The 22,101-nt window shown below is 37.6% G+C and overlaps 2 protein-coding genes across 4 annotated transcripts; one reads left to right on the top strand and one right to left on the bottom strand.

Annotated features, from left to right (window-relative positions):
* Positions 1-142: 142 nt before the first annotated feature.
* On the top strand, positions 143-8,072 carry LOC131299950 (uncharacterized). Its single transcript, XM_058325536.1, has 9 exons — positions 143-273; positions 1,121-1,493; positions 1,601-1,688; positions 3,976-4,061; positions 4,736-4,814; positions 4,982-5,041; positions 6,003-6,124; positions 6,226-6,297; positions 7,409-8,072. The coding sequence occupies exons 2-9, from the start codon at positions 1,156-1,158 to the stop codon at positions 7,509-7,511; spliced, it is 948 nt and encodes a 315-aa protein (XP_058181519.1). The 5' UTR covers positions 143-273; positions 1,121-1,155; the 3' UTR covers positions 7,512-8,072.
* A 2,969-nt stretch (positions 8,073-11,041) lies between these two features.
* LOC131299948 (protein FAR-RED IMPAIRED RESPONSE 1-like) lies at positions 11,042-21,869 on the bottom strand. Of its 3 annotated transcripts, none has more exons than XR_009190825.1 (4): positions 21,716-21,869; positions 19,171-19,574; positions 12,465-14,896; positions 11,042-12,375 (listed from the first exon to the last, which is right to left on the bottom strand). XR_009190825.1 is itself a non-coding variant. In XM_058325535.1 (4 exons), coding segments are annotated over exons 1-3 (609 nt in total). In that variant the 5' UTR covers positions 21,717-21,869; the 3' UTR covers positions 11,042-12,267; positions 14,647-14,692. The 3 variants fall into 3 exon arrangements, 2 of the variants coding, with proteins under 2 accessions (XP_058181518.1, XP_058181517.1); XM_058325535.1 differs by having other exon boundaries at positions 11,042-12,267; positions 14,647-14,896; XM_058325534.1 differs by having other exon boundaries at positions 11,042-12,267; positions 14,681-14,896.
* Between the last annotated feature and the right edge of the window lie 232 nt (positions 21,870-22,101).

Below are 22,101 nucleotides of genomic sequence, written 5' to 3'. Positions count from 1 at the left end.
CTTTTCTCTCACTTTCCTCAACTTCCGAAGAAAGCCTAAAAGAAGTGCGAATAGCTGGCGGAGGGCGGTGTCCTAGGGGCACTCAATATTTTTTCCTTAAAACTGTATGTGACACAATGTGTGGGCAATGTTATAATTAGGAATTTTGGTGGGGTACAACTGTGATATTGAAACATTTGAGGTTAAAATTTGCAAAACTACGGATATATGTACCTTCAAACCGTAATAATGTACTAACCCATCAGATCAAAGCTCCGGCAACGATAAGCACAGGTACTCTCTCTCTCTCTCTCTCTCACATTTGGGAATAGTTGGTTAAATACTCTTTCGCAGCTCATATGGATGGTAAGAAAGGATAAGAAAAGAATAGAAATAAGAATCTTTCCTTCGTTTGCATGAATTAAACAGGTGCTAAATTGTGAGAAATGAAGAGAATTGTTGTGTATCATTGTTTTTTTCTCACCGAACTGTTGAATCATTCTGAAAGAATTTTAAAAGAAGAATTAAGTAATGGGTTTTTTAAAGGTTTCCAAAGTTCTAATTTTTATTTATCAACCATGATTCAAGAATCATAAAAGATGAATTAATTCGACGAATTTATCAACCATGATTCAAGAATCATAAAAGATGAATTAATTCGACGACTCGGAGTTTGAGTGGCCTTTTTTGATTTGTACATGAATACGGATAGTGCTGAGGGATTACTTTGGTACAAGGTGATGTACCACTGTGGTGATATAATGGTTAGTTAAATACTCATTTACAGCCCATCTGGATGGCAAGAAATGATAAGAAGTGAATAGAAATTAGCATCTTTTATTTGTTTGGATGAATACAACCGGGGCGAAATTGTGAGAATTGCTGAGAGAAAATGGGTTTCTTATTTGTGCATTTTGTTTTTCATCAAACCCAACAATTTGGTGGGAAACATTTTTTATTTGGAAGGGAAACATTCTCCATTGATTCTACTAGAACGGATGACTTTTTAAACACACATTTTTTTCATGCTAATACTTAGAGGTTTGTAAGGTTCTAATTTTCATTTATCAACCATGATTCAAGAATCATGAAAGATGAATTCGGAGTTTGAGACGCCTTATGTGATTGTTCGTGAACACAGATATTGCAGAGTGGCAATTTTTATACAAAAAGGCAATGTGCTACTCCCATACCTCCTCAATGCTGTGGAAGCCATTCGTCTCTTCTCCTCTACCTGTATCAGCAACAAAGCTTATAGTGTCTGCCTCCTGTACCAAAATGAGTTTTTCTAGTGAGAGCATGGCTATCAATATGATGTCTGTGAAAAAGATTCCTATTTCTGCAGCAGCAACATCATCAAACTATAATGTCACCAGTGATAATTTTGGGGAAGACACCATTGATTCCGCCAAAGGGTCGGGGACAAGTGCAAGAGGCCGGAGACTGCTTAAGGTTGAGGAGGAGAAGAGGAAACGTGAATATGATCGTCTGCACACCTATCCTGCTTGGGCCAAGTAAATTCTCTCTTTTAGCTTTCTAAATTATTTTTCGAACGCCGGTTAAATTTCTTTCTACACCCTAAGGATTGATGTTTTTTTCTTTTCATTTCTTGTTTCTGCAGAGTGCTAGAAGATGCCTGCAAAAATGATGAGGAGCTCCGTCATGTTCTCGGTGATAGCCTTGGGAACCCTGAACTCATGAGGAAAAGGGTGCAGTTCATTCACTGTCTTGCCTCATTTCTTATCACCCCTATTTTAGTGCCTATTTGTTTCTTTAATTTTTCTCGAACATTCTTTTGTTCTAAGGGCATCTCCAGTACATAATTGTCTTTTTCATCGAATATGCAGACAAATTTGGTCAAAAGTTGAAACCACACTAATGGTTCTTCATCAAATCTTTTGAAAATATGCCAATCTTATCCCAAAAACCCCATTTAACCTTTATTTGTGGAAAGTTTGAAGGCTTCAATCCTTAATGTGTTATGTATTTCATCAATTCTTTTAAAAGATGCGATGGATACCCCAAAACTTTCTTTCAGAAAATTTGGTGGAAAACTTGTCTCTTTCTCAATGTTTGACCAAAAATATATAAAAAATCGACAATTTGATATCATTTTGTTGAATTGTGGCTCATCTTGTGCCCTTTTTCCATTATAATTGAACTTGATGAAGGGTTGGATGAAGCCATGGAGATGCCCAAGGCCCAGGGTTTTAAATCATGGTATTGGGAAATGTAACGGCATTGGTGATATGGCCATATATGGGCTGATATTGGACCATAGCGGCCAAGCATAAGTAAATAATGATATTTGAGGTCTGAAATCCCATTTCGTAGCGGCTGATACCATACATAACGGCCTTTGTTTAAAACCCCTTGGCCCCTAACATGAACCCTAACAAAGGGTGACTTCAAGATTGTTCTTCTTGTTTTAGCCTTTTAGATGAAAATAAGTGAATGAGGTTAGGTTTGTCCTGATTTCTGTTAAATCGTCGAACTCAAAACTCAAAAGCAATAGGCAATGAGTAGAGAGCCTACCCAAGCTCATATATACTAGTTTGGAGGTTATAATCCTCAATGTGGGACAAGCTCTAACGGTTTCTATGATTTTCTGGCTAATAACTTTACAGTCTCAACTCTGAAGTAATTTTACCTGTTGCTTTCAGGGGATGCTTATTTGTTGTTAAGTTTGAAATAAATGTGGTTGTTCGCAATTGTAGTGTTTTCAGCCTATGGGGGCCAACGATAGCAAGAGACAGAAAGTGACATCTAAGCTCAAACTCTTAGAAAGCAGTCACCAAAAACACGTGCAACTTCTTAGAATACATACCTATCTGAATTTCTAAATTACTTATCAAATGTCTAATTCAGAACCAACTGAGGAATAACTCCTGTGATATTCAAAAGCGCAACGAATGTGAAAATTTAATCGACAGGACACTGCTGCTAGCAATGTAGTCTGTAAATGTTCATAATCACATGAGGAATTCTGCATTTATGTGCAAAGCACTGAAGTTGAAGGGCACAGTTGAGTTTTTCTGTGAATTGTTGTCCTTACACCCTTCAAATTACTGTTTACCGTCGAACCTGCTTTGATGGCTGATTTTTTTAGTTATTTTTTAAAGATAAACTATGGATTTTGACCTTTTCTCCTGCTATGGGCGACTGGACTCAGGGACTTCCACCTTATTTTAAGGTCATAAATTATTAGGAAGTCAAAGCAAGTATTTAAGTCATTGAAGGCTCAACCCTAAGTAGTTTAAATCTATAAGCGTTCTTATTCTTCATCAAGTGAATAATAGTACATAATACTCAATTGATTGGGACTTAAGGCTCGTTCTGGTTTGGTTTGGTTAATACTCAATCGATCTACTACGAGCTGTCATCACTTTACAAATTTAACCTTTAGATTGTTGCGTGTACCCTTTGTTAGATTATTTAACTAATTTAGTGAAGACTATTGGTTACAACTCGAGTTTCAATTATGCATCTATCTTGTTTTGATGGTTACTGCCAAACTTAAGAAAGGAGAAGGCTTGAGTGTATGCTCCATCCTTTTTGGCAAATGGAGTTGTAAAAATATCGGCTTGGTTTGAATATGTCATGCTATATTTTTTTCTAAATATGATTTCTGGATGGGAAAGCCAAATTTTCATATGAATAATTAAGATAAGAATGTTTAAATTGGATGCTTCGAACTTATTATAACTTTTAAACGTGTCCCACTTAGGTTACCAAATGCCATCAATCATTACGTTGTGGATCAAAATGCCCCTCCTTACGCTAATATGTTCAATGTCGTGTGCTTGAATTGCAGTAGGATTGAACTCTATCTTAATTGAGCAGTACAAGAGTAGCCATAAATTGTGAAGCCATTGTATTGACAAATTGAGCTGTCTGTGAAGCTAGTTGCCCTTCTTCCTCTTCAAATTTAGCACACTCATCTAGTACTGTGTCATGTGGTAAGTTATGAACTTACGGTTGTTTAACGTGTAATAGATTCAAGAAAGGGTTCGAAAGAAGGGTCGAGATTTTAACAAATCCAAAACAGGATCTGTCCTTGCTTTCAAAGTCAGCTTTAGAGAGTAAGCTTGCTCATATATATTTTTTACCTCTCTCTTTGTTATTTTATATGGTAAATTTGATATTTTTTGTTTGCATTTATGGTAAATTCATCACGTTTACAAAGATAAATTTGTAAGGGAGTAATTTACTGTATGAAGAACATGGTATAATGGTATATTCGGTTTCAACAAAACATTGTATATTCGGTTCAACACCAAAATAACAAAATCATGGTCAATTAAATCTGAAAATCAAAATGTTCAATAGAAGAATTCAATTTATCAAAATGTACCAATAGAAAATCTGAAAATCTATCATGTCCTATCATCACATTCTCAATCTCTACTGTGTAGAGGTCTTTATGCCAACTGTCATGATCACATCATAATTCTTAGGGCCGAAAATCCCTCTTCTTCTTTCACTTGTTTATGTGTATGGTTTCAGTATTTACACATGTGCTTGTTAGTTGTTTAATACCTGCTGCTGCTCTTCTAGTTCCATTAATCCTCTTACGGATCAACTTTGCATAATGAAATTTTGAATTATGAATGAAGTTCTTAAAAAATACATAAGATGCACAGATTGATATGTCATATAACGCTCTGTTAGACACCAATGGGCATGGATTATCATACTAGTGTGGTTTGTTTTATAACAAAGATTTTGATCATATTTGTACATTGTTTGTGCACAGCTTTAATCCTCTTGGCTCCTACATATGGTTTGAATTAATTGGATCACCATCTGATAGCAATGTTGAACTTCTTGGCACTGTATGTAGATTTGTTCTCCTTTCTCTTCTGTTTTTTCGCTTCCGTTCTGGATTTTTAATGTATTCTTTCTCAACTTCTAAGTCTTGATGGCACATGATGGTTTCTTTCTCTTTACATCCCTTGAAGTGTATGGTATATTTAAGTTATCAATTTGAGTGATGTGCCAGGTTATTCAGTCATGGTATGTTATGGGGCGACTGGGGGCCTACAATTCTTCTAATCTGCAGGTTTGCTCATTATTCTTTATCTTTTTTCTCTTTGAACTGTTTGGCTATATGTTTATGTTTGTGTGTGCTTAACCTATATCTTTGTCAACTGGTATCTCATTCACATCTTGTGGTTATCAGGTTGGATACAGTTTCTCATCCAGATAAAGTAATTGTTCAGTATGGCAGTATGCTTTCTTTTTTTTGTCTGATAGCAAGTTCTTTTCCCAATAAAGTAAATGATTGGATGAAGGAGCTTCATTCCTGGAATGCTTTGACTGTAATTTGACAATTCAAATCGAGCTGCTGTGCTCTTAAGAAAGAATTTAGTGCACTTCTGACATATACCAGTTCTTTTTTGTACCGTGCTTGCTTGGTGAAATGCACATCATGCAATTTTTTTTTTTTTTTTTGGTGAACGCACATCATGGAATTTGAATCAAGAAGAAACGTGGCTTTTGTAAAGCTCTTAATTGTTTGATGTGTAGTTCAACCATCAAGTTTAACAATTTGCCATCCCTATAGTGAAGAAATCTATCAGAAAGATGGGCATATGGTCAGGGTAGTATGTGGATATGCTTTTGAATAGTGAAATAAAGATGTGCTGGTTTATTTACTTACCCTTTCATGTCGTGACATCTTGAAACATGCCACCACTAGAATGAGTTGGTGCTGATCCACTGTATGAACACAAGTTCATTTATTGGCACACGCGGATGGCATGTTTATCATTACACGTAAATTCTGAAATTTAAGTCAGACTAAATGGTTAAATTTGTCTTTTGGCTGATGGATGAGGCTTGATCATTTAGAGAAGGAAGTGTCATCCTCGTTTTTAACATTCTATCATATGAATTTCTTTTTTGGCTACTGAAGGGGGGAGGTGAAAGAAATGATGTTTTGTTCCCATTTTCAATCCAATATTTTGGTTTATGCCAGTGCAAACAAATATTAAGGAATCCCGAATGTTGTTTCATTGCAGTTGACTAATTCATCAATGGACTACAATCCTCTCTATGATTCTGTCAAGGGTTCTAAAGTGATGCCATCATCATTTCATGACATTGGTGATGTCGAGTTCCAGGACAACTGGGGCCGGGTTTGGTACACTTTCATTCGATTCGTTGTGATAGCAATTAGATGATATCGTTCTCCTATGTCTTTTTTTCTAATACGAGCTTACTCACATGGATCTAATGCAACAGGGTAGACCTTGGTACAACGGATTTCCTTGCAATTGATATACTCCTCAACTGCCTGACTGTGCTGAGTTCAGAGTAATTACGCCTTTTCATTCACATTTATTGATCCGTATTTGTTTCGGGTGGACCTTGGTGGCACGAGGGAATATCGATATTAAGAAGGGAAAACGGTACAAAAAAAGGGAGAGAAACATAAAAGCTATATGTCTTTCCTAGTTAAAAAGCTAGACATAGAAAACAACTTGTCAAAAACAAAAGTGCTAGAGAAAGGAAATGCACAAACATCAACAAATACTTAGGGTCTGCTTAATTAGCAAGAGAATGGGAGAAAGTGATGGAAAGAGAAAAAGTATCAACTTTTGTGGGCTTGATTTGCAAGAATGATGGAAAGTGCAATAATACAATTTGTATTATATCTCACTTGGGCACGTAAATATCTCATTATGTATCCTACAAAAACCACAAAAATTCAAGTTTTCCACAGAAGGTAGTTATAAAAAATTGGGTAAAGTCCACTTTAGCCCCTTGTGGTTTAGACTTTGTGTGAATCGCCTCCCTGACTAGTAAACATGACCACACCACCCCACGTGGTTTCTAGAGTACATAGCACATATAACTCCGTTAAAAGCTAATGGAAAGTTGAAAACACCCTCACCACCATCACTTCTTTCTTATTCTCATCCTTACTCATAGGGGTTTTGTATTGCAAACTGGCACGACCCATGAAGGGGTTTTATGTGGGAGGCGATCCACAGGAGACCTAAATCAAGAGGGGGTAAAGCGGATTTTACCCTAAAGAAATTGAATTTCGTCTTTGTCTCTTTTTCTCTAACTCTTGATAAACGTATTATGTTGTGACTTCCATCATAGAACTCTCTTTTTCCTTCTTTCACTCTACTTTCAGTGATTATCATTTTCAAAAGTCTTTTTCTGTCTAATGATAGTGACTCTTGCGTAAGAGTACTAAGCCACCCTTGACTAAACGTGGAAGAGAGCTAAATCTGGATAGAAACTTCAGGCTTCTCAATATATATGAAGCATATGTGTAATCGTATCTAAATTCTTTTAATAGTTCTTATCTCTGATGAATCTAGGGCAGCCATCTTTCCTTTTATCCTCATTTGCACATGTAAAGCTATCAATTAAGGTTGTTGCATTCTTTTTTTTTTCTTCTCTCTTTTGGCAGATATTTGGGAATTCAACAAGTAGTTTTTGGCGGTCGCCGAATTGGTGATTGGGAAGAGGGAATGACAAGTGCTGACTTTGGTTACAAGTCCTTTAAGATCTGAAATGGAACTGGATATCAATACTTGTGTTTTTCGAACGCTGGACATTCTGTGTTACGCAACCATAACAACCATGATGGACGGATATGAACAGAACATGGGGTATCCAAGTGATAAGTGGCAAATTGGCAAATACCCTAGTTGAAGAAACAGTTCATGAACTAGAAGGCAAGGTAGAGATGGCAGGATTCGGTTGACGCGCGAAGAAGCAAAGGTAGATGACCGAAACTTTTCAACAGCAAATCGATGAGTGTTTTGGATGCAAAAGATCAAAGCATCATTTTCTGGAGCGTCACAGGTGCCTACATTTACCGACTTCAAAATTACAGCAAATTAAGCTGAGTTGAACTCTCTCGGATTTAGTTGAACTCTTGCAAGCAAACAACAGTTTTGTGGTTCCTGAGATAGGGCATATCCTGTAGTCACACATGTCTTGCAAATGCAAGAGACTTGATCAAACCCGTTTCGCAACCCTGGCCTTCTGGTGTTTGTAATAGTGATGTCTTGATCTTTATTGTGATTCTGATCTATGAAGTTCAAGATTTATGAAGCTTCTCTGAAATATACTCGTTTAGACGTCTAACTTTCCCACATGTTCTAGAGTGTTAAGATACTTGGAAAATAATGGAACCCACGAAAATACTTTTCCCAGTAGGATCGACTTTCCCTTGAAAAATATCCGGCAAAAAATATGAAATTTAGCGTCGCTCCCCCCGCCATTCTCATTTCGATATTGTGCCACCCGGTTGACTTAAATGTGTGATATAACTTGTCACTAACTCAACCTATTTAAAATCATGTTGTATTCGGGTTGGCATTATTAATCTCTTTTCGCAAAAATTTAAAAGATGTATACAAAGTTGTCCAGGTAATAATGTTACAAATGTTCAATTCATTAAACCGTAATGAGAATAAACGCATTTTTAATACCATTATAATCACAGTCTGAAAAAATAGAAACAGTCAAATCTTGACATTAAAACATGTATAAATAAGTCTAGACGTGTTTGAAAGTCAATCACTTTTTTGACAGTTTTAATTTAAAATATTAAAAGCACCAACAACTATGACGTAAGTTGCAACATAAGTAGTAAATTAAAAGAATGGGGAAATTACAGTAAGCCCCCTCCAACTATACCTCGGTAACGAGTTGCACCCTTCATCGTTTAACTCGGACACTTAACCCCCTTCATCTTTTATGGCGTAACACTTAAGCACCTCCCGTTAGTTAGCCGTTATGAATTTAAACGGAAGTCATGTGAGCAGTACATGAGCAGTACCTCGGTAACGGTACTCTATCTCTCTGATAGAAGGTAGAACTGGGTCTTCCAATGGGGATCCATGTGCTGTGCAATTGTGGCATCAGAGCACCATTGATTAATGTAGTGCATTCCAACCCAGAAATAGAGTACTGAAAATGGTAGTGCATTCCTCATGAAAACATAGAGCTGATCAAACAATTCCTTTGGAAATAGATTTTTCAAATCATGCCTGTAAATTTGAAATTGAGTGTGGCAAATAACAAATATAGATGTGAGAATGAAATCTCCATATAAAGATTTATAAAAACAAGTATGAAATGGCTTGGACCCATAATAGAACATAGAGAGAGAAAGAAAAAACAGAGTGCTCTGTTTTTTTTTGCTTTTTGGCAGCCCCCGGATGAAGGCCCGGTGGCCGGTTGACCTATATTCCAACCATTACACCATTTGCAGAGGAACCAGCAGTTAGCTGCACTGAACAGACAGCAGCTAGCAGTATCCAATCTGCTGATCATAAACAACAGTAGCCGAAGTAGCAACAGAATTAACTAGAGCTTTCTCGAAGTAGCAACAACAGCTACATCCACAAGTTTGTACTCTATCTTCTCACAAATCTAGATAACACCTTGAAACATACAGTTCATGATGCAAGGAAGCGTATAAGAAATTGAAAATAGAGCAACAAGGACAATCACCGAATATATAGGATGCAACTCTAACCCTAGAAAGCGTAAAGTAACCATACTAAAATTATTATAGACCCATAAAATAGAGGAAAAAACAAGAGTTCTGAAAAAAGAACGGGCTGAAACAGAGTTTCCTACGAAAAGTTATAAGCGAAACAAAAATAGCCCAAAACGGTTCGAAAGCCCGTTCGGAGGCCTAAACGGCCTCAGAAGGCTAAAAAACATGCACCACATAGCCAAAGGCAATGTGTCCTGACCGTTGGGCCATTTCAGATCGAACCCAAGTAGGCCCAAAGCCAAATTCTTCGGTCAGTTATTCACAAAAATACCTATTAGTAAGCCAAAGGGCATCATCTTATTCTGACTAAAAAGGGTAAATTGGTAATTTCAGCACTTCCGTTAACGGCGTCTTCTATTTTGTGTGAGATAAAAGATGAAGGGGGTTAAGTGTCCGAGTTAAACGATGAAGGGTGCAACTCGTTACCGAGGTATAGTTGGAGGGGGCTTACTGTAATTTCCCCTAAAAGAATTCCAATCGTTCGTAAGGAAAAAAAAAAAAAGAAAGAAAGAAAGAATTCCAATCAGCACAAAGAATGGAAAAACAACTCCAATTGGCCTTTAAGGAAGAACTAGCATACGGACCAAGGGTTTGCATTGCCGCATTGTGTTGAGTCGTGTCATTCCAGATTAACGGGTCAATTCAAAAAATTAATGTCTTGTTCTCTATACAATTCAAAAAGAATTTTTCAAAAAATTCCTCCTACTTCCAATATTTCTCTTCCTATCTCTCTCTACTTATTACCCCTACTATTTTTTTAAAAAAAATCAAACACCAATCCAAACGTAGCATAAATAGTTATCTTGGTGCTTCTCGAGTTACGCAAGTCCAATCTGTATTCGTCCCATTCAACTTTCGTGTTACCGGATCATGTTATATTTTTGTTCGCATTGAAAAATAATCGACCCAAATCCTCTAACTTCGTGTTCGGTTCAAGTCATGTTAACAGATCATGTCTAAAATTCTTTGCTCTACGCTCATTCCACAGGGAAGAAATGGAATCATCGAGAGTTGGGATCGTTGTTTATTACCACAGATTGTAGTGCACATGCATAGAAACTGAATTGTGAGCAACCCCGTGAAGGATGGAACTCTCAAAAATGAGCATGGATGACGTCATGATCTTCTCACGTGGCGTAAAATAGAACATGTTACCATTTCACTTGAAGATCTAAGTCATTCATTTTGTAGGTCTCAATGTGGCGTAAAATAGAACATGTTACCATTTCACTTGAAGATCTAAGTCGTTCATTTGTAGGTCTCAATGTCTTCGTCATCTATGCCAAAAACTGAACTAATTGAACGTTAATATCCACTCGAACAAAGGATAAGTGTTACAACCGTTCATTTCTCTTGTGGCCAGTATGATTCAATCAAGCCCTTTTGATGTCTAATCACCATATTTTTTCAAAATAATAACGCAAGGCAGAACAAAATAAACGACTTAGATCAAGTGAGATCGTAACAAGTACCATTAGTGTCGCATCGTGACAGGATCTTGATTCCCCCAAAATAGCCCTTTCAGAGCCGTAATTGAAAACTCCAAATTTCTCCTTGAAAGGACTGCAAGCACCATGTTCATATGCAAAGTAAGACTCTATTAATATGTGCAAAAAGTCTCTCCATCTATGAGTTGGCCACTTCGTTCTTGAAAGACACCATGTATGATGTGGGGTTCTAGAGGGGGCTAGCACAGTTTTGCTCTTTAGTGTTTACATAGTACGCTGAACTACGTTCTCGACATCAGTTATTTCTGTCATACCAAAAAAAACAGCAGAATGCCCTCGCGAAATGATAACTTGGTTACATGTTTATTATTCAACCAATTTCCTACTTTCCAGCTACACCCAAACATAGTCTGTGAAGGCAACTAAGCAGAAATTACACTATGGTTAAAGATAACCAAGAAATCAATGAAAACACATTCCAACCACGGACCTGGGCAGTTGACTACAGCAGCTGCCTATCTACAGAAACATGAAGCATAGAGATGCCATCAAAATATGTACCCTTGCGGGCCGTTGTCAGCAGGATCAGTTTTACAAGTTCTTGAAGAGTGATGTATATGCTTGGTTTGTTTGCAACTGGTATGGGTGGATAAAAGGTGAATGATGATTTAAAGAGAACAATGCTTCATAAATAAAAAAGGCCGAGGGCTGGGTACTACATATCTGCCTATAAGTGGATATACCATCCTGGCAGATGAGTAATCACCCTCCTCATCTGGGTGGCAAACTCAGGATGAGGGTGGGGGCTAATGACTAATCCGGGTATATAGCATCCACCATCCATATCATCCTTCCATACGGAATATTCAACTTTTGTTTTAAGTCAAAAGCACCAACAATTAGGGTCTGTTCAGATATTCGATTTGTGGTGGTGTAAGAAAAGTAATGGCAAATATACTCAAACATTCATTTTTTCTCAGTGCTTCAAAATCTCAGTTGACCTACATTGATAAATAAGGAATCTACACTAACAATGACCTAAATAGATTCCAGAGTAATATGTTTTGTACACCACATTGTGTTGCCATAATATCATTTCCCCTTAATTTAAATACTCAGAGACCCTAAACATCCCAGTACCAAAACCACTGTAAACCACAAACCTTGGCCTCACAAGGGGACCTGACATCACAAAACTCCACCCAATTAAACTGCTTCCCCTCTGAAGCAACTTTTGTAATGCTTCTTACATAAATATGGATACTACACTGGCTATGCCATTGCTACTTTAGAAGTTCAGGACCACTGCACAACATAAGACAAGTATATCATAAGTGACAAATATTTCCCATTGAAATTGAGAGTTTATAGAGTTAGGCATGCATGCATACACAAGAAGGCAACAATCTTCCACTTTGAGAATAATAAAAATGACAATGGCAAGTTTTCAATGGCTAAAATGTTCTTCGGAGAGAGGGGGAAAGGAATAAATTCTCAAATACGGAGAAGGATCTTCCACTGCGCTAGTTGTTTTTCAATGGCTAAATTCTTGTTTTTCCTCTTTGGGAGATGCAACTTTGTTTGTCACTGAATAAGTATGTTAAATATATTTCAAAAGAAAATTTACTCTCATTCAATATGACCGTATGAGTTGATGTATACCAGTATTGCGCACTAAAAAAAGCATATGCAAGTTCATGTTTCTACATAATAGCAACATCACAGCTTGATATCATAACAGCGTATTATACAACAACATTCCGGAAACAATTCGTCATACAGACCAATGCAGGCTATGAAACACATGTAGCATGATATTCTTAGATGGCTCCGCAGCAATATCAGAAGTCTGAACAAAATGAAGATGGCTTGGATCTTCAGCACATGGAGATTCATTTCATAGGGACCCCAATATCCTAGCAATTTAATCAGCTCTGTTTGGGGAAATTCCACATTTTGGGTGTTCATTACTGCCACCACTACATTGGACTATTGCTAACAAGCTGCTGCTTCTAGTTCAGTGGTTAGGGTTGAATGTCCAGCTTTAAGGCTCTGTTCAGCTGTCAACAATTTGGTGCAACGTTCAAGAAAATTATTCCCTAAAAGAGTTAAGTGAAGGAAAATAAAGTATTTTTTTTGTTTCAGAAAAGAATTCTGTAAGAAGAGATACAGTAGTTTAATTATGTGGGGAACTAGTTTAAAGTAAAGATCTAGTTTTTGCAGGCCAAGCAAATGGAGGCTGTCAGATGTCAAGAAAAAGTATATTTAAGCAAGCGGCAATATATGGAATTTCACCGTTGTCAAGATAGGGCCTAAAGAAGGCGTGATTAGTCAAATAAATAGTCGTAGTGGAGTCTTATCTCGGTTTAGTACTGAATAAGAGTGTCGCTGGTCAAGTTTTCTAGTTAGGGTATTTTGGTAATTTTAGTTTTTCCGTACATGGTCGCGATTGAGGGTCGAGTTACTGAATTGGTTTATGAGTCTCTTTTAGCATGACATAAGTTTTAAACGTCCAAGGATTCAATAGCTTCCTTTTCTTAAAAAACATAGTTTTAGTTGGTTTAGGAAGTCTCTAGTCCATATAAAGGATCTTATGCCACAATAATAACAGAGATCAGTATTACAGAATCAGAGCATTGAAGCCACTTTTATGGTTGTGTTATACAATATAACCCTAGATGTGGATCAGTATTACAGAATCAGAGCATTGAAGCCTCTTTTATGGTTGTGTTATGCAATATAACCCTAGATGTGAGGCTTAAGGCTCCTACACATGATTCATAGACCTATCTTGTTCAATCCTTCTCTTCTTTTCTTGTTTTCTGCATGCAATCAGCCACTTTTACAGTTCATGAGGTTACTATTCGCAACTGCAGACGACATAGAATTGTCCTTGAACATAGCCTAATCGTGGCCCCAAAACCATATCTGTGTTACCCCGTTGAAACCCTAAATCCTTCACTCGTTCTACATTAATTTAGGGTGGGTTTTTGTAAACTTTTTTTTTCTTCGTTCTATGTGTTTTGTTCATCTTTTTGGAATTTTTGTTTAGATTTGCGTTATATTTTAAGCATTAATCATCCGTCTCGACGAGAGGAGTCTATAAAGTAAAAAATTGTGTCCAAAAGCAAAATGTAGTTCACTAAAGACGAAAAAAGTATCAAACATCTGTTTCCTTTGGCTAAAACTTAAAACAGAGGAGGCACATAAAGAACAAGTGCTTAACAAAAATTACTATCCATGATGAACAAGATTGACCTCTTAATCATTATGCAGAAATCATGATGAATTTGATTCCATGGGTGGAGGGTGGGAAGAAGCGAAAAGAAATAACTAATAATAGAGCATTTATGAGGAAACATAGAGCATCTAAATCAGCTAATAACTCTGCAAGACTGCAACAATGGTTGTCCATACAAAATACCCTAAGTAGTGGCATGGAAGGAAAGAGCAGGTACCAACTACCATCACCTAATTTCAAAAGGCCAACAGCTTAATCCATTGCAATCCAAGACTGATACCAAATGGTTTATACGATGCCCCCATTTTCATCATATGCCTCACTTCCCGCGTGTTATTTATCCTAGAATTCATTCCTACTCAGAATTGGGTTCCCGGCTAAAAAAACTGTACAATAATATCAAAGACTGCAAAATTAAGGATGAACGTAAATTCATGACTGACCAATTTGAAGCAAACACACCACAAAGGTACTCACTCCAAAATCAGGCTACCCACGGCGTGGAAGCTCCTTCCTTTTAGCTTCAAGTTCCCTGAGGTTGTTAAGAACAACTTGGGCTTTGGTAGATAGATTTTCACTGTGGTCTTCCACGTCTTTCATAAGAGAACGTAACTGGTCACGATATGCTGCATTTAGTTTCTTCTTAACCCGCAGTTCCGCTGTCAGTTCCTGAATTTTCCTATCTTTCTCATCCTAAAAAATATCGCACAAGCAAACAAAAGAAAAGTTACGTATGAAATCCTATGAGGACTACAAGGACTTTCTTCCAATCTTTACAGTGCAAAAGACCATAATACTGAAAACGAAAACAAAAGGAAACAGAAAACCAACCAATACAGGATATAAAGCATTAGCCTACAAAAAGAGTACCAGTTTCACTCTCCTTTCGATTTTTTACATCAAAATTGTAGCCTTTTTTGTTCCTCAATGTCCCAAGGTTTCCTAGACAAGCTGCTGAGAGACGTTGTTCGCAAACACAAGTTTTCATCTCTACAGCTCCTACATAAAAGGTAAAATGGGCAAGTCAAGCTGAATGCTGCCACTTGCCCAGTTGGCCATTTCAGTTGCCAATTCCTCTCTCAAATTGCTGGCCCTAAGTTCACATATGGGCCTAGAGCCATCAATTTATCATTGATAAGTAAATTACCATGAACTAGGCACCAAGGAGTGCAACCAATGTACGAAAAGAAAGTAACTGACACATTGTTCATCCTGCTTACACCTAGAATACTACTTTAATTTTCTAATCAAATTTGAAAGTAAAGGAGTTTCCCATGTGCTGCCGTCCATAGAAAGGACACAACCTTCAAAGGAGCTTATTCCCACACCTCCATCCCCTCAGAAGACACTCCTAGAATATTACCAAAGACTTTTTACCAAATCTTTCTTTTATCCCATCGGTTGGCAGGTTGGCAAGTTCCTCTCCATCATCGTTTGGGGCAAGCATAGAAATGGATGATAAGCTCCTTCAGCTCCCCCACGGGCCACCTACCAATTACTTGATTCTCTCCAAAGGGCAACAAATCAGAAAGCTTTGTCTCCTCCATCAATCTTCAAGCATGGTCAAACTTATTGATTCCAGTGCCAGTAAGATTAGGATATTTCACTTCCAACTTCTCATCCCCACACCACAACTCAGTGTTATCACCTCTCCCCCCAACAAACCGAACACCAACGAAAATTGTCAAACCCACAACCAATAAGTTTACAAAGCCCCACCATAAGAGCAAGCCAAACTCCATCGATCACCACTCTCCGCACAAATCCATGACTTAACACCCTTCTCAAAACTCGCAAATAAATCTTGACCAGTGATTTAAAAGGTGCTCGCCTCGCGCGCTTAAGCACTGAGGCAAGGTGGGCACATGAGGTGCGCTTCATAGAGTTGAGGAGAAGCACAGAACACATAGGTGTAGCTTAGACGCTGAGGTGCATGCCGCTTATTGAAGTTTTACCTCAAAATGCATCCTAACCCTTCATCTGAGGGTTATAACATGTTCCAACCGCACCCCATAAAACCTTTCTATTGATCGTTAGCCCTAAATACGTGAAACACAGCAGTAGCTCTTTGAATTGATCGACACTGCTCTATCTCCTTCATCTCAGTCACATAATTCTTTCTTCTTCTTCATCTTCTCTCTTGATTAATTACTTCTCTCTCTCTCTCCCTTCTTCATCGTCATCTTTTTCTTCCCTCTGTTTTTCCTATACTAAAGGTGCCCTTTTTTTCCTGCACTGATTTTTTATTCGTTTTCGGTATTATTTCTCTTTGTTCATCGTAGATGTCATCGAAAAAAAATAAAAGGTTGGACATTGCTTGGAAATACGCGGAGGTAGTTGAACCACAAAATGTTACCAAGTTGAAGTATAAATTTTGTCATGAAATGAAAAAAAAAAAATAGTGGTGTCTTAAGAATGAAGTAGCACCAGCACCTTGTCAGAGGTTATAGGAATGCAAAAGCATGTCGCAAATGCCCACCTGAGGTTAAATAGGACTAGAAGGTTAGGCAGTACATACTTAAAAAGGCTTACTTAAAAAGGCTGAAGCAAAGAATCAGGTTAATTCTATACTAGATTTTGATGATGTGATAAACGATGATGACAATGACCTTGACCATCTAGATGATATTGTCAAGGTCATAGTCGTCATCGTTCATCACATCATCAAAATCTGGTATAGAATTAACCTAACTCTTTGCTCCAGCCTTTTAAACATCTACTACCTAACCTCTTTAACCTCAAGTGGGCATTTGTGACATGCCTTCGCATTCCTATAACCTCCAATAAGGTGCTGCTTAATTCTTAAAAACCATCATTTTTCACTTCATGACAAAATTTACACTTAAACTTAGTAACATTTTGTGGTTCAATTACCTCCGCATACTTCCAAGCAATGTCCAACCTTTTATTATTGTTTTCCGATGACATCTACAATGAACAAATAGAAAAAATACCGAAAACAAATAAAAATCAGTGCAGGAAAAAAAAGGGGCAGCTTTAGTATAGAGACAACAAAGAAGGTGAAGAAGAGAAAACAGAGAGAGGGGGGAAGAAGATGATGATGAAGAAGAAGGGAGAGAGAGAGTGAGAGAGACGTAATTAATCCAGAGCGAAGAAAAATATGACGAGGAAGAAGAGAGACGTAATTACCTGGCAGAGATGAAGACTCAGAGAGCTGCTGCGTTGCTTCTTCGTTTCACGTATTTAGAGCTAATGATAAATAGAAGGGTTTTATCGGGTGTGGTTGGAACATGTTATAACCCTTAGATGAAGGGTTAGGATGCATATAATACAATAAGCCCGCGTCCCAGCGCCTATGTGTTCTGCGCTCTCCTCAACTCTACAAAGCGCAACACATGCGCCTAACCTCGCCTTGCGCGCTTAAGCGCGCAAGAAGCGGGCAAGGCGAGCGCCTTTTAAATCACTAATCTTCACCTTGAGAACCTCATGTAAGCTCAAATTCATAAAACCCAAGGATACCTAGCATCACAAAACATTAGCAAAGTTACCCATATTAGAACAGGTAGGTGATAGAAATATCAGAAAAGCATCCCTTCTCACATGCTTCCTTTCCAAACCATGTGATCCCGAAAAAAGGACTCCTCTCGCAATAGGATAGCCCACTCATATTCCAACTCCTAATTTTCCACTTCATGAAATTACTTCTTTATACATCTACCCACGTCCACCTCATGCTTGCCTTTGTAATTGTAAATGAAAGGAGTGATCAAGGATAAGTCTTTCATTTGATCTCCATTTAAAAATAGTAAACATAAAAGCTTGAAGAGAAAGAACTAGGAGCCATAAGCATAACAGTATTGCGAATCTGCCACGTGAAAATGTAAGGATTTAATGGAGCAAGATGAGTATCTTATACTCGTTTCACAAAGTATTTCCTATGCTAAGCTCTTAACGTTCTGTTTTCAGATTCCATGGAAATTCACATGTTTTATAACTTGTCTTTAGAATCTAGTACATGCCTTCTTAGGAGTCTGACTCCTGACAATGAACGAGCTGTGCTCTGTTCTGGCCCTGTGGTACTCATTGAGACAAGTCTTCCAGTCAACTTGGGTGACTTTTTTGCCATCTAAATGGTGACCTGACCTCCTAACGAGTAATCGACACGATCACCAGACCAGTCATGCCGAGACGTAGTGATGTATACGACTATTTCACAAGTCTTCCAGTCATGTCTTGCTTCTAAACACTATATACTAATAATGCATGCATGACCACATCCATTTGCCTTGAACGGATCACAGTGCTAGCGGAGTTGAAAACATCATGATATCATGTTTTTCTTTCTGACTAATTTATAAGAAATGACAAATGTTCTCGAGTAATTATCTGTTCCAAGTTTTTCTTGATACACATCTAGCTTTCAAACAAATGATCAAAAACAAAAAAGAACAAATTCCTACTTCGTATAATGTTATTCACAAGACTACGTCTCTTGCTTTTAACTTCAAATGTTTTCAGGAAATGAAGGCAAATATAAGACCACGCCTGAATGAGGATTCTTGTGTGCATAAGATGCATAGTGTGATTTTGGTATTTGCATTACATTTTTTATGTAAATCTACAGGTTCTATATACCAAGATGGCCTTGTGCTTGGAGGCCAACCTAATCTAAAAAGTGTACCCATTTCACCTGTAATTTGGCACCAATGCAGATGTGATGACTGGACGGTTCGCTCCTCAAATAACTAATACGCCGCCACTGTAATTTAAATAATTTGTTCAGTGACAAACAAATGCACTACTTTCGGTAGCTATTGCTTTTGGCTGTTCATTATGTCAAATTCTTCCCGGGTGGAAGACTTGGGTCGTACACTACATCTACCTCTACAGTTAGCATGCCTTGTGTTTATCTTCAATGGAATAGAACAAGCGAAAGATCAACCCCAATATCTATATGAAGTTAGGGCGAACATGTCCATGAAGTTACAAAGGAGATGGAAACTCACCAGATTTGGACGTCTATTTGGTAATGTAACAACCAGGGGATGATTGTGGTCGCTCACAAAATTTTTGACAGCCCATGCTCCCGACTTCTCTTTCTTCACTAGAAACTTTGCCGTACAACCTTCTCGCCGTCTGTCTCTCTTTTTATTATAAGACCCATCTCTACATCCAAGTCCACGGGAAATAATTGACCCATCACGCTCTGACCTCCGCGAAGATAGTACACGGGTAACAAACCCCACTTGGGTAGCATATTCATCATAGAATGCTCGTGCAGCTTCTTCCGTGTCAAAGAGCATTCCCTCAAATGGCTCTTGATTTCTCTCGTATTCACACACACTTAGTTCCCCACATACAGAGGTTTCTATTTGCTCAACTCCTTCTTCCACTTCGGCTTGTCTATCCACTGAAAGTCAACATTAAAAAGGTTACATCTTTTCCAAAACAGGAAATGATAAATAGTACACTCCACAATAAATCGAATATATTAAGTTAATTTGCAGCTATAAATCAAGATTAATAGACAAAGTGGCTCCTGGTTTCAGAGAAGTGAAACTGGAATAGTTTTTTTGAACATCAAACTGGAATAGCTTGACGTCCATAAAAACATAACCATAATATGAATCAATAATGCCTGTGCCAAGTTGCCAACTAGCCAATTATGTAAAGCAACCAAGCAGTTTTTCAAAAGCATGAAAACCAGCAGCAACAAAATACATAATCTAAGCAAAAAGGGAAACACTACAATCTTCTATCCCCCAAGTAGAATACTGAGCAATTGGCAATGGCCTAACCATGAGTTCATAAACAACTAGAAATAAATAGTGAAAATCAATTTTGGGAGTGTATTTAGTCACAGCAAAAATTTAAATCCATACAATGTGAAGTGCATATATAGAAATATGGTTCCCAAGACCAATGGTTACTTTGGTTTTATCTCATTGATTGAAGAAAAACTAATGAAACAAGGATAAGTGACTTGTGTTATGTCCTCTAAATCCACACTTGCTGGAGCTGGACCCTCATGCTCTAGAATGCATGTTTTCACAAATCTCTAAATAACATTGGCAGTCCATGGGAATTGGTAAGTTTTGACCCAATACAAAGAAAGCACTCAGATATGAAATACTGCACTCAATTCTCGTAGGGTTGTTAGGAGCTAAGAAGAATGGATACGGAGACGGGAGACGAACATGGACACATACACAAAAGTTAGGATACGAGTACGATGATGAATCAATAGAATTCTCAATTTTATAACTGTATCAAGTTAGTGATCAAATAAGGCATAAACACAAATACTATTAGTATTTTGGAGATATAAAAACAACCCTCATTACCATAAACACTCAAAAACTATGCATCCATGGCAATTTTGACCTTCCCTTGACTTCTAATAACTAGATTTTGACTTCCTTAAGTGTTCCCAATGTGATTAGAAGTGTCCTTCACATTCACCCAACGTATCCAACCAAGGGAACCTACTAAAAATATCAGACACGTATATTGGCATGTCCGAACATGTTCATGCCTGTTGGACACGTTTGGTTAATTCATGTGCCTGTAAGTTAACCAGCTATTTGATTTTTTTCCGCCCGGAAAATGAAACATTCTTCAAATTAAACTGTTTTTGGTATGACTAAAACCAACAATGCTTTGTGACTAAACAGCACTGACATCTCACATGTTTGCCTTCTGTGTTTTACACCAAACATCGCCCAAAATAGCCGAAATACCTTATAGCTAAGATACAGCTTTTTTCATCCCAATTCTTCTTCTAAAAGCGAAAATGCAAAATAAACTAAAATATAGCCCAAACAGCTTGGCTTTTCTAGAAAAAGGTAAGAGTGGAAAAAAAAAACCTATTTTTCTACAAATCCAACCACAGCCTGAGCCAAACGGTTTTGTTGGGTTTATCTAGGTAAAAAAAAAACATACTTGAACGGGAGGTAAAATTATTTTTCTTAAACCCCTCTCTCTTGTATTTGCTTAAAACTAATGTCAGGTTGCCTTCATAATTACAAGTTGAAGGCTCTGTTTGACTCAAGGAAAATAAGGGAAAGTTCATAAAATTTCCATTCTCTTGTTTCGCTTGAGAGAAAAGAGGAGAGGAAATGGTCAAAATAGAGGATTAAGTGCAGTAAAAGTTTCCCTCTATTTTAAAATATTCTCTTCCTTTCTTTTCTTTTCCACAAGTTCCAAAAAACCCTAAAGATTCCCAAATCAGGTTTAACTTCTATTAGGTCAAACTTTCGTAGAACACAACGAAGCCAAAAGTTCTCATAAACAGAAAAAGAATGAAAAAAAAGGGGGACTTCTACGTTAAAATAAAACACAGAGATTATACTAGGCATGAAATCACTCAAAGCTAGCACTTTTCTGAGGCTTGGGATGAAATCCAAATCGAAAGGCATTAAATCGGTCGAATTCTAGGGTTTCAACGCCGGGACATCAACTGATTTTTACAAACGCCAGATCGTATACATATTGACTAGATACATACATACATTCAGAGAGAGAGAGAGAGAGAGAGAGAGAGAGACTCACTGAATTTGAAGCGACAGAGATTACCACCTTCAATTTTCGCGTGGTCGGTTTGTTTAGTCCAAAATTTTGTGGGAGAAAACGGCTTGGAGATTGGGACCCACGCGCCTACGAGGTATAGCTAACGACGCAATAAATAAATAGAGCTGTCTCGATCTCGCCACGCCAGCAGAGACTTGAGTTCGAGTTCCACGGTGAGTAGATTTGGAATTCAGAATTGTATACCGTATGACAGAAAAAAAAATAATAATAATCAAGCCAAATAGCTACAGTATTTTTTACATTTGGTACATGCGTTCAAGCTTGCCTCGGAGTTAGAGGTAGACCAATGTTTTAAAAGTCGTTAGGCATTAGTCAGGTGGTCGGCCACCTTCGAGCAATTAATCGAA

The sequence above is a fragment of the Rhododendron vialii genome, chromosome 9a (assembly GCF_030253575.1).
Source record: "Rhododendron vialii isolate Sample 1 chromosome 9a, ASM3025357v1".
Taxonomy (NCBI): Eukaryota; Viridiplantae; Streptophyta; class Magnoliopsida; order Ericales; family Ericaceae; genus Rhododendron; species Rhododendron vialii.
This window is presented reverse-complemented; position numbering and strand designations above follow the sequence as displayed.